We start from the raw sequence: 14,372 nt of genomic DNA, 5'->3' as shown, positions 1-14,372 counted from the left end.
CCTCCTACTTTGAAGTCTCCGAGCCCATCCAGAGCTTCCTTGGTACAAGCTTCTGTACAAGTTGAACAGAATCGGTGATAAATAGCATCCTTGTCAAACTCCTCTTCCAATCTGCACACTTCTTGTCTCCCCTCTGTCCAGTCGTACTCTAACTTTTTGATCCATGTGCAATTTACTAATCAATCTTTTTTCATGCTAATTGATACCTGTTTCCTTTAGGATCTGCATTAATTTGGTCCAGTTTACACGGTCAAATGCCTTCTGCCAGTCTATGAAGCAAACACACAGTTCTTCATCTATCTCCAAAGTTCGTTCCGCTATAATTCTCATCATCCCAATTGCATCCCTGGTTCCTTTTCCTCTTCTAAATCCAAACTGATCTTCTCCAAGTACATCCTCTATTTTCCTTTCAATTCTTCTTTTAAGTATCTTTGCTATTATCTTTGCTGTATGTGCAATAAGGCTTATTTTGCGATGGTCGCTTCATTCTGTAGCTTTTGTCTTTTTCTTTGAGGCAATCAATGCAACTTCTGTAAAGTCCTTGGGCCACTCTCCAGTTTCATATATGGTGTTCATTAGTTTTGTCAGTGTTTTCAAACCACCTTCTCCCAGTAACTTGAGCACATCTCCAGGTACATCATCATCTCCTGTAGCCTTTCCCTTCCTCATTTCCTTGATAGCTTTTTCCACCTCACTTTGTAAAATATATGGTCCTTTCTCGTCTGTATCTACTTCTTCTTCCGGTTCAACTTCTAAGGTTTCTGGCCGATTAGGTCGATCATATAGTTCTGAAATATAATTTTCCCAAATTTTCAGCACTTGCCTCTGATCTACTCTTCCATTCCCCTGGGCGTCTTCAATGCCAACATTTTGAATCCCATGATTCTCTTTCCATATTAGATCTTCTGTCTTCATGTACATCAAATCATAATGTCCTGTCCTTTGAAATTCTATAATCTCATTACATATCTTCTCAAGATATGTCCATGGCTATTTTCAATTCATTCCTCAGTCTCCTGTATTTCCTCCTGCCTTCTTCATTGTTTACATTCTTCCATTTCCTTCGCTCCTCCATTTTACTCATCATCTCCTGTGTAACCCATGGTTTTCTCACTATTTTCTCAACTTTACCAACCAATTCACTAATAGTATCTAACATGCATCTTTTATATTCTTCCTTTACTTTTTTACTTTTTTTTTTTTACTATCTATACTAAGTAAATATACATCTTTTTATGGTTACAGGAAATCTTTATGCCAGGTGTTATCCAGTGGTTTTCATTAACTCTCTGTTACTTCTTTGAGAGGAAAACTTGTGTAGAACATTCTTAGATAGTTATTCAGAAACATATTAATTAACGAATCTGCATGCATGTTATCATTGTTGCTACAAATACTCTCCCAGAATTCATCACTTAATCTAATTTTAAAATCTTCTACAGAATAATATTTTCACTAATGTACCATTGTCACAAACATTTGGACCATAATAAATGTATAATGTATTTAAGCATCCCGTTGCACAAATACAGTGTTTATTTTATATAATGTACATTTCCGTCACTAATACAACACCTTTATTTCTCCATTCATGACATGTTTTGGCCGTGCATGGCCATCATGTTCATTATGCTAAAACTGTTGCACTGCAGAGTCTGCCACAACCTAATATTAAAATTGCAACTAAAATTCAAATTATAATAGGTCATACTTTTGAATATAGTAAAGACGTTGATTCCAATCTTCTTGTGGAACCTATTAGCGCAGTCTTCAGTGGCGTGGATATATTCGAGTTTTGTGTAGTTCGTGGATGTTTTGTGAATGTTGATTTCTCTTATACATGTCCCTTTGGTTTCTTGTCTGCTGTCTAAAATCATAAAAATTAGAATACAAGAAACTCTAATTTTTCTGTGGTTCGTTATGGGTGGGACACTCGGTCACAGAGTCATAGAACATAGAGTCAGGGTGTTTGAGAGAAGGGTGTTGAGGAGAATATTTGGACAGAAGAGAGACGAAGTGACAGGATGTAGGCGAAAACTGCATAATGAGGAGTTCCATAACTTGTACTCTTCTCCAAGTATAATTAGAATGATGTAGTCAATGAGGATGAGATGGCCAGGGCATGTAGTACGAATGAGAGAGAAGAGGAATGCATATAGGATATTGGTATGAAAGCCACAACCTTGAATGCACTTGGTTTTGTTTCTGTTAACTATTGATATTTTAGTCCTGTAAATTAACTTTACCATGAAGAGAGCCGAGTTACTTTCTGCCCCTCTATAGGATCGCACATCGATAAGGCTCTTTGCGTGTCTTGCATCTATCATAGAATGGTCAATTTAATTTCTTGTCTGACCATCGACAGATATCCATTTTTTCTTACAGAAAAGTCTCAGGTGAAATCGTACTTCTTTTAACCAAGTTTCCGGTGACAGCAAAATTGGCCGTCATTAAAGTTACGTGAACGTTATGGTGTCCCACGTTTTGTACGTACTACAGGATCTTTTCCCATCTTCGCCTTTGCAGCCCCCATAATAATTTGGACGCAATATCTTACTGATGTTTCCCTTCATATGGAGATGGCATAAACACTCATCTACTGACAATTATTGGACTTTGTCCATCTTCCAGTATTCTAGTAGCTAGAAAACACCTTCATGCCACCCATTTCTCCATCATCATAATCACCTGGGGCAGGTACAATAGTCCAATCAGTGGCTGCAGTGCCGAGGAGACCCAATTAGGACTGCACCCCCACATTAAGTGCATTAAAAGGTTCAATTAACTAGAAAATATAACTACCTGCTCAGTTTGGTCCCTTATATAATTTCTTCTCATATATTATTTCAGAATGGGGAACTCCAGCACCATTGTTGAAGACTTGAAGGAGTCAGGTCGTAAGTAACATACATACTGTAACTCGTTATTACAAATGATTATAATGATTTTATTAAAACTATCAGCTATTTAAATAGATTAATGAAGTAGAACATATGAAACTACTTGTAAAATAGTTAACCAGAATCGAAAATTTAGCTACTCAATCGCATTATAGGAGAGGGTTTTCAATTTCATTGGTGGAATTAGCAAAATCTTGTCTGGTACCATGGATAGTGAACACACAACATATTACACAGACAAAATTTCGGATTTAGAAATGGAGCAGATTGATTTTTTAACTTTCAAAAGAACAGGTAACAGTCTTAAAATGGACGTTAAGATCTATACGACATTACAAGAATTCTTTGAAAACAAGAGTGTATGATCGTACGGGCTGGACATTAATGAACACGGTGATAAGACAAAGAAAATATATAGTTCCTAATTAAAATTAGAACTAAAGATTTTATAGTGCTACTACAGGAACATCAAAATTAACGTGTGTAAAATAATCTACAAACCAGACAGATATCAAGGAAGTAGATGTTGATAATATTAAGGAAAGTGTTTTAAATGTTAAATTTTGGGCTGGGTGCAGTGTGACAGCAACGTGAGTGTTATACACCTGATGATGGCCGTCTGAGGCCGAAACATGTAGTGTAGAGGAGCAAGATCAAGGACACATAATATATTGTTTGCACTTGGGACGGAATTTGTATCATTATATCATTTATCGTATATATGTGTATCATACTGAGGCCATTTTATTCTTTCTTTTTTTAATGATTACCAATGCAGCCTTCACTGCGTATTTCCCCATTTATATGGCCTGGGTAAGTTTCAGAAAAGCAGCAAAGGAATTCCCGTTCCTTTACATGACGTTATATTTTTATTTAAATAATGTACTGAAATGTTTTCTGAGAGATAGAGAGAGATTCACTCAAGTTTCCTGAACAGGATTTGGTAAACAATAAATCGCCATATATTCTTAGAGGTAAATTTCAGAATCTCAGTCAGTAGGCGAGTTTCAATTAGGATTAAATCTCATGTGACTCCTGTATTTATGTGTTGCAGGGTATATCGGCTGTAGGCGTAGGCCTCGTTATTTTTACCATATTAACATGGCTGCGCCACGTAAGTATCATGACAGTTGACTTGTCACTTACCAAGCATTACTGCCTCTAGGCAATTTGCCAAATTAAAGAAAAAAGTTGTTCAGTCTGCAAGGTCACGCCAAGCATTACTGCCTCTAGGCAATTTGCCAAATTAAAGAAAAATGTTGTTCAGTCTGCAAGGTCACGTATCCCTGCTGGGAGATTTCACTTTCTGACCCCGACCCTTTGAATTACTTGCAGTTTACCTACAAAGACAGGGCCGTGAGAGCGTAGTCGGTATAGCGACTTTATACGGGCCGGATGACCTAGGGGTCGGAGTTAAAATTCCGGTAGGGTCTTTTCTCCACAGCATCCAGACCGGCTGCGGGGCCCACCCAACCTACTATCCAGTGGGTACCTGCGGCTCTTACCCCGGGAGTAAAACGGCTGGGGCGTGAAGCTAACCACTCACCTCCAACTAGTGCCCAGGTCAAGAAAACCTGGGTCTATACATCCACTCCCCCATACGTCTTCATGGTGTAGTGCTTAATCACTTAAGCACAGGGACACCTTTACCTTTACCTTACGCTCTTAGGAGGAGCCAGCCTTTTGTGTAGCACATCGTGCACTGTTGAACGTGGAATTTGTAACTGCAAGCTAGCAGCAAGAATTGATTTGCGCGGACTTCGCTGGAATGCCTCCTTAATGCGATTGACATTTTCTTCAGAAGTCCGTGTTTTTCTAGGAGATTTCACGCGCAACAGACTCCCTGTAGTCCTCAGTTTTTTGTCCCAGAACCGAATGCTTGACGTGTATATTGTGTTCTGAAACAACGCTGGACAGCCGTAAGAAATTGCTACTCTGGTAGCCACGACAAGAATTGAACCTGTACCTGTGGTGTCGACATTGCTGCCTATTGATATCCAGCTCGCGGAAGGTAAACAGGTGGCGCATGCGCGTAGGTCGGTCGTGAGTTTTTCATTCCGATGACATAAACCGGATACATGTATGAAAATTAGTTTCCGGGATATATATTTTTATTTTGGATACATTTCACCGGGACTGCCCGGACAAGGGACCAGCCCGCCGCAAGGCCACCACCCACACACAAACAACCATACCCCGAGCGGGACCAGAACCCACGATCCCAGCACTCGAGCGGGTGAACACGGCCCACGCCCCAGACCGCGCGACCACCGTGATCGGTAAATGAGGAACTAGTGCACAATAATAATTCAGTTAAATTCTTATTTATTTGAGTGGCAACTCAACAGCCCAAGGACCAGTTACAATGTGAGCACGAGCGAAAGAAAGAAAACAAAGCACAAATCAGAGCAAAGTAGTAGTAGTAGTAGTAATAATAATAATAATAATAATAATAAGCTATTAAAAATAAACTTAGCTTTGAAATACTAAGAAATATTTACCTACTGTCAAATGCGATAGGAGAAATCAAAATTTAAGAAAACAGGAGTAAGTAAACTATGACAAGGCAACATAAAATTAAATATTACATTATATATTCTTGCGGTAGCGTAGTTAGTTGAGGCACTATGCTACAAGTCGGAAGGTCCCGGTGAGGTCATTGGATTTTTTCAATTGACCTATTCCTTCCAACTGCACTACGGGCCTGGGGTCCACTCAGCCTCTAACAGAAATGAGTACCAGGAATCTTCCTGGGGATTAAAGTGCGGCCGGCGTAGGGCTGACAACCTTACCACCATCTTTCAGCCTATTGTCCCAAATTATCTAGGCTCTAGATAATGTGGGACCCAACCTCTTTCAGCCTATTGTCCCACATTATCTAGGCTCTAGATAATGTGGGACCCTCATCGTCTCACATTCCTATGGGCCTTCATGGCCCGTTAGATGGATAGCTTTACCATTTTATTCTTTTACTCTTTAAATGAGCCCAGAATATACGTAATTTGTAGCTTATATTGAATACTGCATACCGCAACGAACTTGTCGACGCAAAATTCCAATCCCTGATGAGGTTACTGAATTCATCAACTGACCAAATCCCTCCAGCCGCGCCAAGGGCCTGTGATTTAACCCAGCCTCCAACTGAAACAAGCACCAGGAATCCCTTCGGCCTCAAAGGCGGCGGGCGCGTAATGCTCAGAACCCCCACCGCCATCCGTGAGCAGGCCGTGCACAAAATGTGGGAGCCTTGACACCTCACAACCCTCTGAACCACCACGGCCCGCCACAGGGACAGCTTCAATCTTTATTTCCATTTATGTTAAGTGTCTGTTAATGTCTTGTCAACTTCTCCGGTTAATTAGTGTAACGTGTTAATGTCTCCCCTACATTTAATTACATGAGACACACATAATGACAATCAATTAGCTTTGAGATACCACATTTATGGCCGCAATATAAGAATATCTTCAGGTATTGATCTAACTGTGCAGTTCAGCTGGAAATCTGACACTCGTGTAATTTATGATCCCTCCTTTGTAAGCTATGTACTTTTACAGCTGTGAGTTTATAAAGAAGTATTTGAGGATGACAGAAGCTGAGAACTGAACGTGTATGTCCCAATGTCCTGTACAAGTCCATCAATCCCTCTAACTTAATTTATATTTTCAGAAGAGACAATCAGAAAGGGCCCCTGCCGCCCCGGAACGAGAACGCCAGGAGCTTCAAGTACGCCAGGGGCGTGCAGTACGCCAGGAGCCGGGCCACCAGGCAGAAGCTCGCCGGAGGGCCGGCCTCGAAAAAAAACAATGGCGATACTAGCAGTAAGTAAAGTAAATGCGTCCCTGTAACAGGCCGTGTAGGCCTATTGGGTTGTGAGACGTGGAGGTTCCCACATTTTCTAGACAGTCGGCTCATAGAAGGCGGTAAGGTTATCAGCCTTACGCGCCGGCCGCCCTTTACCCCCAACAACATTCCAAGAATATTCCTGGTACTCATTTCTGTTAAAGAGGCTGGATCAACCAACTTCGCTACTGCATACCCCTTTGGAAATATTAGGTAAATTAAAAAATTCAATGACCTCAACAGGACTCGAACCCGTGACTTTCCGGCCGCAACAGAATGCCCCAACCAACCACGCCACTGTGTGACCATCAGTCATTTGTATGAGGGATGAAACAAGGGCCGGAGAGAGTAGCGTTTGCCTGAATATCATTCAGCGCTTCTGCTACAGATGGGAGGTTCAACTGGCCGGAGGGTGAATTCACATAGTTAGAGATCCTCACTGTTTGGTTATCGCACTCGTGAGCAATCAGAACAGAAAGCTCTGATTCACATATTAATAACTTTAATTACCCGCAGTTGTTTATTACATGCAATTGAACAGTGTTATACTCGTAGTTTCTTAGATTATCCAGCACCGCCGACATGCGAGAAATCGGGTTACTGTTAATGGGGGGACACGGTGTATAATGAGAATCAAAATTTCTTAATTTTTACTTTCTACAAGTTTAGTTTCATTTAGCACTCTGAACACTGAAATGCGACTATGTGAAAAATATGATATGTCTGCAACCCAAAGAGAAGTTTACGGCTTGTCTGTGTGTAATTTTTTTGCCTCATAACTTTCAACATTCAGGCGCAAGATAGCAAATATGGCTTCTAACAATAGACGAAACAGCACAGCCGGCAAAGGTCTCTTCAAAACCAAAAGGTCACTACAGCTCAAATAGGCTTCGAAGAGTTCATAAAGCCGCTACACTGAGATTGCGGTCATGTCCTAATCAAACTGCTCGCTGGTGTTCTTTTTAAAGAAGAATAACATACCGGGATTCAACCCTAGTTTTCTCTTCCATCTGGTAAGGTGAGGCCGAGTGTACTTGGCATTTTGGTCATTACTCGACCTATTGTAACAGCCATGGATGATAAATGAGTATGACATATTTTGGTGGAATGAGGATTGGCCGGGGAAACCGAAATAATCAGAGACAACCTGAGCCAGTGCCACTTTTTCCTCCCCAAATCCCAAAGTATCTGACATGGCATCGAACCTGGGCACCCAAAGCCGGCCATTATCCGCCTGAGCTATGGCATGGCTTAAGTGAACACTGGGTTACTCTCACTTTAGATGGGCGAAATGCCATGCATTACTGATGCACTTTGCTTTCTTCAACTACACTGCTTATGTGTGTGGTAAGTATGATGACTGCAAGTGATAAATGGTGACTGTCAGCGGAAGGAGCCATTTGATGGCAATTTAAGGGAAACTTCATTCAAGATTTCTGATATCTTAAGTCGGGGCCTTCTGATTTATTTTCATTAGGCTTTTCTCAGGTACACTTCTTTCTCTTCAGACCTCGCACATCCAAGGAAGTGTTTACAATGCAGTATTACGAAATTGCAGAGGTAATTAGCCTTCATACACCAGAGTCGGATCCTAGCGTTCCTACGGCATAGTTGGAACCTAGACGCTGAGAGTATCAGAGAACTGAGAGTCAAGTATTGAGGCAGAAGTCAAGTGATACTACAACTGACAGTAATTGTTCGGTGTGTAAGAGTGAACGTCCAATAAAAGTTCGCTGAATCCAAGACCCACGCAAACTTATTTGTCGCGTGACATACCCAACATCCCCTCGTTGGTGTCTCCACCTTATCGTGGTGGTGAGGTGGTTTGAGCCCTGAGAACTATACCAGCGGTAGCGTAGCTACTGGCAGGGCCTCCCTTGCTGGATAGGTTAAAGGGTAGGCATCAGGCGAAGAGAGAGACCAAAAACCAAAAACTGATGCCGGAAGCAGCGTCATCGGCAGCGACTTGAAGCACAGAGCAAATGATGCTCGAGATGGTTCAAATTCGTATAGCAACAGGCGTGACCAAAGTGGTTTGAACGGCTGTTGTACTGCTATGTGGAAAGCAAATGGAAATACTACCACATTATCACTTTTCATGGATAGTCTCTTTCCAAAAACAGAGATACCATGTATGCGATAGAGGGGCGGATAGAAGTGACCAGAAGATGAGGAAGAAGACGTAAGAAGATGCTGGATGACCTTGGGGACAGAAGGGGATATTTTTATTTGAAGGAGAAAGCTCTAGATCACATAAAGTGGAGGAACTGTTTTGGAAGAGACTGTGGTCCTGTCATCTGACAGATTACTGATGAATGAATTACGAAATTCTCCGTAACACTTTGAATGCCTGAACCGATCTGTATGAAACCTGGTATAAGAAGACACTTGCGCCCATCCCAATGGCATGCTTCATAAATCCCTCCCATCAGTCTGTGTCTGTATGTGTGTCCCCTTATCGTTAAAAAAAACGTCTCTGTAAAACTTTACCACGGCTATGAATACTCAAGCAACAATATAATATTTGTGTGGTGTGTCCTTTTCTATTCCGTCCGTGTCTTATAAAAGGAAAGCAGGCGGTTAGTTCTTCCCAGAACTACTTTTCTAGGAGACAATCAAAAAGTAGCTCCTACCACATACTGTAATGCTGTCCCATCTCCTTCTGGTTCTTATGAATGGGCGGTTCTCTACAGACGTTCTTGCTTTAGCTGGATTTGTTCCAGAGATTTTATCTTGGAAATAACTTCTTTTAGATATATTAATGGTTGTATATCTTACTTTTTGCTTCTATTGGTGTCGCTGTTTGTTACTTCATTTCTTTATTTTCTTGTATGCAGTGATTTTTACATCATTTTCCTCATGTTTTATACCAGATGAAAGTTGTAATATACCGTGAACTTGTGGGATGTGATTCTTGTCTTCCAAACTGAATCTGCGCACCTACTCCATCGGCTGTATCATTACTCCAGGGACTTCATATGACATGTATAAATTACGAAGCTCTTCGTCATACAACAACTTAACCAACTACTTAACCAAATCCTTTCAGCTCTCAAGTCAACTTCACCAAACACTTTATTTACAAACAACTGTATTTCATGAAGAGTTCTATCCTCTGGGATAAAGTTCCATGTATTCCGCTGAATGCTAACCGACGTTTCGGTGCAAAAAGGGCGCTTCCATCTTCAAGTTCAGGCTCAGCTTGCTATCTAATTAATGCTAGCTTCCCCTTTGGCCTACCCCTCGATCCTGAAAATGAAGGCGGCACCCTCCCCCGAAATGTCGGCCGAACCTCAACGGACTACATGGCGCTATACTCCAGAAGATAGAATCCCCCACAACCCCCGCTGTGAGAAGCTCAAATTCTATTTGTAATTCGTTTTCTCTGGAAGAACATTCATACTTTCAGATCATACGGCCTCGTTAAATAACCTATGACTCAGCGAACTTGTCTCGATAACAAAGAAAACGTTAACAAATGTCACTGCTGTTAAAATGAATCCAAATTCGTACCATTTCCATGAACTGGAATCAGTCTGATTCTGGAAGATGCAAGCGTAATTACATTAAACTGCTTCTACTGCATCAAGTTCTCTGTACTAAAGGGTCTGTTAAGTTCCAATGCAGTCATGAGCTTTGTGTGATAATCTGTTTTTCGTGCGCCACACTCATAGGGAATTTTGCAATTGTAGCCGTTCTTTTGTTCTGCTAGCTCCGATAGAGAAATTCAACTTATCTCAGGCCGTGTTGCCTGGCCAGGACTTGGGTGATAGTCCAGCGCAGGATGTTGGAAGAGTTTGGACCGCCAGCAGTCCACAGGGACACAGTCGTCCGAATAAACAAGCAGTTTGATGAAACTGCCAGTGCTTTGAATCCCAATCATCCTGGTCAGCCGAGAACTGTCCGAACTGCTGACACAAGCACGTGATGCTGCGGAACTGGCATCATCTCAGAGGAGAGAGAACTTTGATGAACTGTGGTGGCAGCAAGATGGGGCCCCACCACACTTCACCAATATTGTTCGGACGTTCTTGCATCAACGTTTTCCTCAACTCTGGATTGGCCGTCGAGGACCTGTGGAGTGGCCAGCCCGATCACCCGACATCACCCCACCAGACTTTTTCCTTTGCGGTTACCTCAAAGACAAGGTGTACGCTAATCCCATTGACAGTGTGAAATATCTGCGTGAGGCGATTGTTCAGGAGTTCAATAAAGTTCCGGTGAATATGTGTAGAAAGGCGTGTGAAAATGTCGCTTTGCGTCTGCAAGCCTGTGTTGACTTAGGTGGTGCCCAGGTTGACCAGCATCTTGAAAATCGATGACTTATGTGTGTGCGACTCCATTTTTGTAACCATTGCAATTGTTAACATTTATCAATAAAAATAACATCTAATCAAAAACTACCTAATTGTGTCTGGCCCACCCTGTATGTATCATGCACGACGAAACATTTGGCAAAACGAGAACTATGGTCCCCTTCAAGTTACTGTCGTGACTGGGCGGCCTGAGGAATCTATTTAAATGCAGTACAAAATAGCATACTCCTCCTGAATACCGTTCTATTCGGTTCCCTCGTGTTATGAACCACGAGGTTTCGTGAATGTCGACACAAAACTGAGCAAATCGCCCAAAGTGACGGCCTGTTCGCAACTTCAAAACTAACGGGAATACACGAAAGGATCTAACTCAGACATTTTTCAACTTTATTCAACAGGTACAAGTGGCACTACTACCACGTCTTCTTCTTCTTCTCCTTTCTTCTTCTTCTTCTTCTTCTGTTGCTCCCACTTGGAGGATAGGGATCCGTGAAATGTTTCGTTTCACTTCAGTTTCTTAATCCAAGACAATCGGTAGGGCTCTTTGGACTCCTCAGCCCGTCGCAAGGCCGATACCTAACACAAACAAAATAGACACAGACATCCTTGGGTCGGGGGAGTCCCGCCTACTGTGCATAAGTTGGAAACTGGATGGGAAACTGAGAGGGCAGCCAGGGTCCACAGGGGCTGTGGAGCCATAGATAGAGGGATCGAGAGGCCCTCGCTTATTATTAAGCATTTAGTTTGTTGTCGTCTGGGATGTGACATCGTGTAGTTGTATAGAAGTGTACGACATTTCGGAGAAGATCCATATTCAAGGTCGGCCCTGATGATGGAAGTGGGTCGTTACCCATATACAAATTTGCTCTGAGTTACATTCTGGAAGGCCAACCTTAAGAACTTGATATGAGTTACTAGCCGTGTTTTGTTGGACAAAACTAATTCAAATTTCTAGTTCTGAACATTCCAATTAGTCATGCCGACCAGCTACCTTTCCTTCTGTTTTCTCCGTCTCCAGACTCCTATCTCTCATGTGTCGCACCTTCTCTCTCGTTTCTCGTAAGAACCAACATTCTGTTCTACTTACATCTCCGTCATGTGAAATTAATATATTTTTGAGAAGCTAATGACTGCTTAGCCAATTAAATACTTCCCAGTCTCTTATGGGACCCAGGGGTTAATTACCGTGTTCCCAATAGTTCGCAACTATGCCCTATTCCAACCCACCTGAAATCCGTCCACACTCTGACATATTTCCCTAAAATGCATTTTAATATAATCCATGTAGCGTATACAAGTACCTCGTACATGGTCTGCGCCTAAGTCCCCCAAGTAGTCTCTTCTCTGGAGGATATTCAGACAAAATGTAGTTCATAGCAGCAAGCCACATGCTTCATGTTGGTTCGCTGTTCGAACTGTGGATGGAGGCGATATATTCTTCCGAAACGTCGTTTGAGTTTCGGCTGACTGCGCGGCGTTGTGTCCTGGAGGCTATAGCTTATAATGGTCACCCCTGTGGGAATGTGAAATACAGCAAAAATATTGTTTTCAGTTTACACCAGTGGACAACATGATGAAAATTGTTTGAGTGCCAGGAGGTATGAGAACAAAATAGAGTTTTAAATTATAATAACTCCATTGCGTGTCACATTTTGTGCTGTGGGTTTCAACGTGTGGTATTGGTTTCCTTCCTGCACCTATTGTGGTCTCTAGAAGCTTGCATGAAGAACACATGCGGTTTTATTGCCCATGTTGAGATGTTGTGTCATGGGGTTTTCCCAGTTCACATGTTACCACGCATTTATTTCTCCATACCTTCTTGTTGTAGTGTTGTTGAGTTGAGTCTCAATTCAAATGGATCCGTTTGCATTGCTCATGTATCTTTTATGGAGGCTGAAGTCTGAATTCTGCGCCAGTGGTGTGACCACAATACGTACCCTGCTGCGACACCTGCAGAACTTATGAAACGGTTTTCTTCTCTTTTCATGTGGGATCTTATTATTTTCTTTAGTTCATACTTGTTTGTAGTATCTTAAATAAGATAAATTTGTCTCTTCGACTCAGATGTCCTAATGCCGCTGGACACGAATATTTACATAATTTTGATTCTTCCGGAGTGCGGGGAGCTGGGATTCAGTAGTCATAGTCGGTATAGCGACTGGGTACGGGCTGGAAAACCGAGGGGTCACAGTTCGAGTCCCGGTAGGGTCAAGAATTTTCTCCACGTCGTAAAGACTGTCTCCTGGGCCCACCTAGCCTCCTATCCAATGGTTACCGAGGCTTCTTATCCCAGGGGTAAAGCGGCCGGGGGCGTGATGCTGACCACTCACCTCTAGCTAGTGCCGAGGTCGAGAAATTGTGGATCCACATATCCACTCCAGGCGAACCGGGACAGCACAGTTGGTGTAGTGACTGGCTAAGGGGCTCTACTACCAAGAAGGCGGAGTCTGAGTCCTGGAAGGGGCAAGATCTTTCACTTCTCCACGTCTTCCAGACCGGCCCTGGAGCCCACCCAGCTTACTATCCAATGTGTATGGGTGGGCTCTTTCCCCGGGGTTAAAGAGGCCTCAGCGTTAAGTTGACCATCTCCAGCTAATTGCGAGGTCAGGAAAATGTGGTCCTATACATCCATTCCCCCATACGTCTTCATGGCATAGTGCTTAATTAGTTAAGCACAGGGAAAACTTTACCTTCATCTGGATATTCTGTATATATAATTTACTGTTGCTGAATCGTGAATTGGACAGTATGCACGGAGCGTCTGATAAAAACCACGAAGATTTTAGTCAGGATAGCTTTCTCCAAGTGCCGGGATTTCCCTTCATTAGGAAATGATTTCTTCCTTTCCAGTTATCATGCGATTTCCTTTATGGTGACAAAGGGTTGGTATGTATAATTACAATGGTCTTGTTAATGTTGCAATAACTTGAGTATATCAACAGACTTTTCTTTCTGTTCACAGGCATACAAAGAAGAAAGGAAGCCAGACGGCTATTCATGTATATAATAATATTATTAAAATAGAATTTCTTTGCTTTCCCATTTTTCAGAAAATTCTTCATTAGTTAGTCAGTTTATTACATTTCAGAAAATTAATTAAATATGGTAAATTATTATTATTATTATTAAGAATTCTAAAATTTAATTTCATCTTTTTGTTTTAAAATATTAGAATTTAAATGTTTTCTAGTTTTCAATTCACAATATTAATCAATGTATTCAGTTCAATATAGTCAATAAATTAATTGAGTTATAAATGTCGTAAATTATTATTATTGTTGTTAATTCTAAAAGTTCATTTTGTCTTTTCATT

At 41.7% G+C, this 14,372-nt stretch overlaps 1 protein-coding gene across 1 annotated transcript in view; it reads left to right on the top strand.

The window, feature by feature from the left end:
• The window catches only part of LOC111868140, a 25,698-nt gene extending 11,538 nt beyond the window's left edge, over positions 1 to 14,160 (top strand). Inside the window, exons 2-5 of the mRNA XM_023858551.2 lie at positions 2,851 to 2,897; positions 3,955 to 4,014; positions 6,570 to 6,721; positions 14,022 to 14,160. Of these exons, the coding sequence (XP_023714319.1) occupies positions 2,852 to 2,897; positions 3,955 to 4,014; positions 6,570 to 6,721; positions 14,022 to 14,066 (303 nt within the window). The 5' untranslated portion in view covers position 2,851 and the 3' untranslated portion in view covers positions 14,067 to 14,160. The remainder of the gene's footprint in view (positions 1 to 2,850; positions 2,898 to 3,954; positions 4,015 to 6,569; positions 6,722 to 14,021) is intronic.
• Positions 14,161 to 14,372: the final 212 nt, after the last annotated feature.

Source organism: Cryptotermes secundus, unplaced genomic scaffold (genome assembly GCF_002891405.2).
Source record: "Cryptotermes secundus unplaced genomic scaffold, Csec_1.0 scaffold2212, whole genome shotgun sequence".
Classification (NCBI taxonomy): domain Eukaryota; kingdom Metazoa; phylum Arthropoda; class Insecta; order Blattodea; family Kalotermitidae; genus Cryptotermes; species Cryptotermes secundus.
Note: the sequence above shows the minus strand (reverse complement) of the source record. Positions and strands in the feature narration are given on the sequence as shown.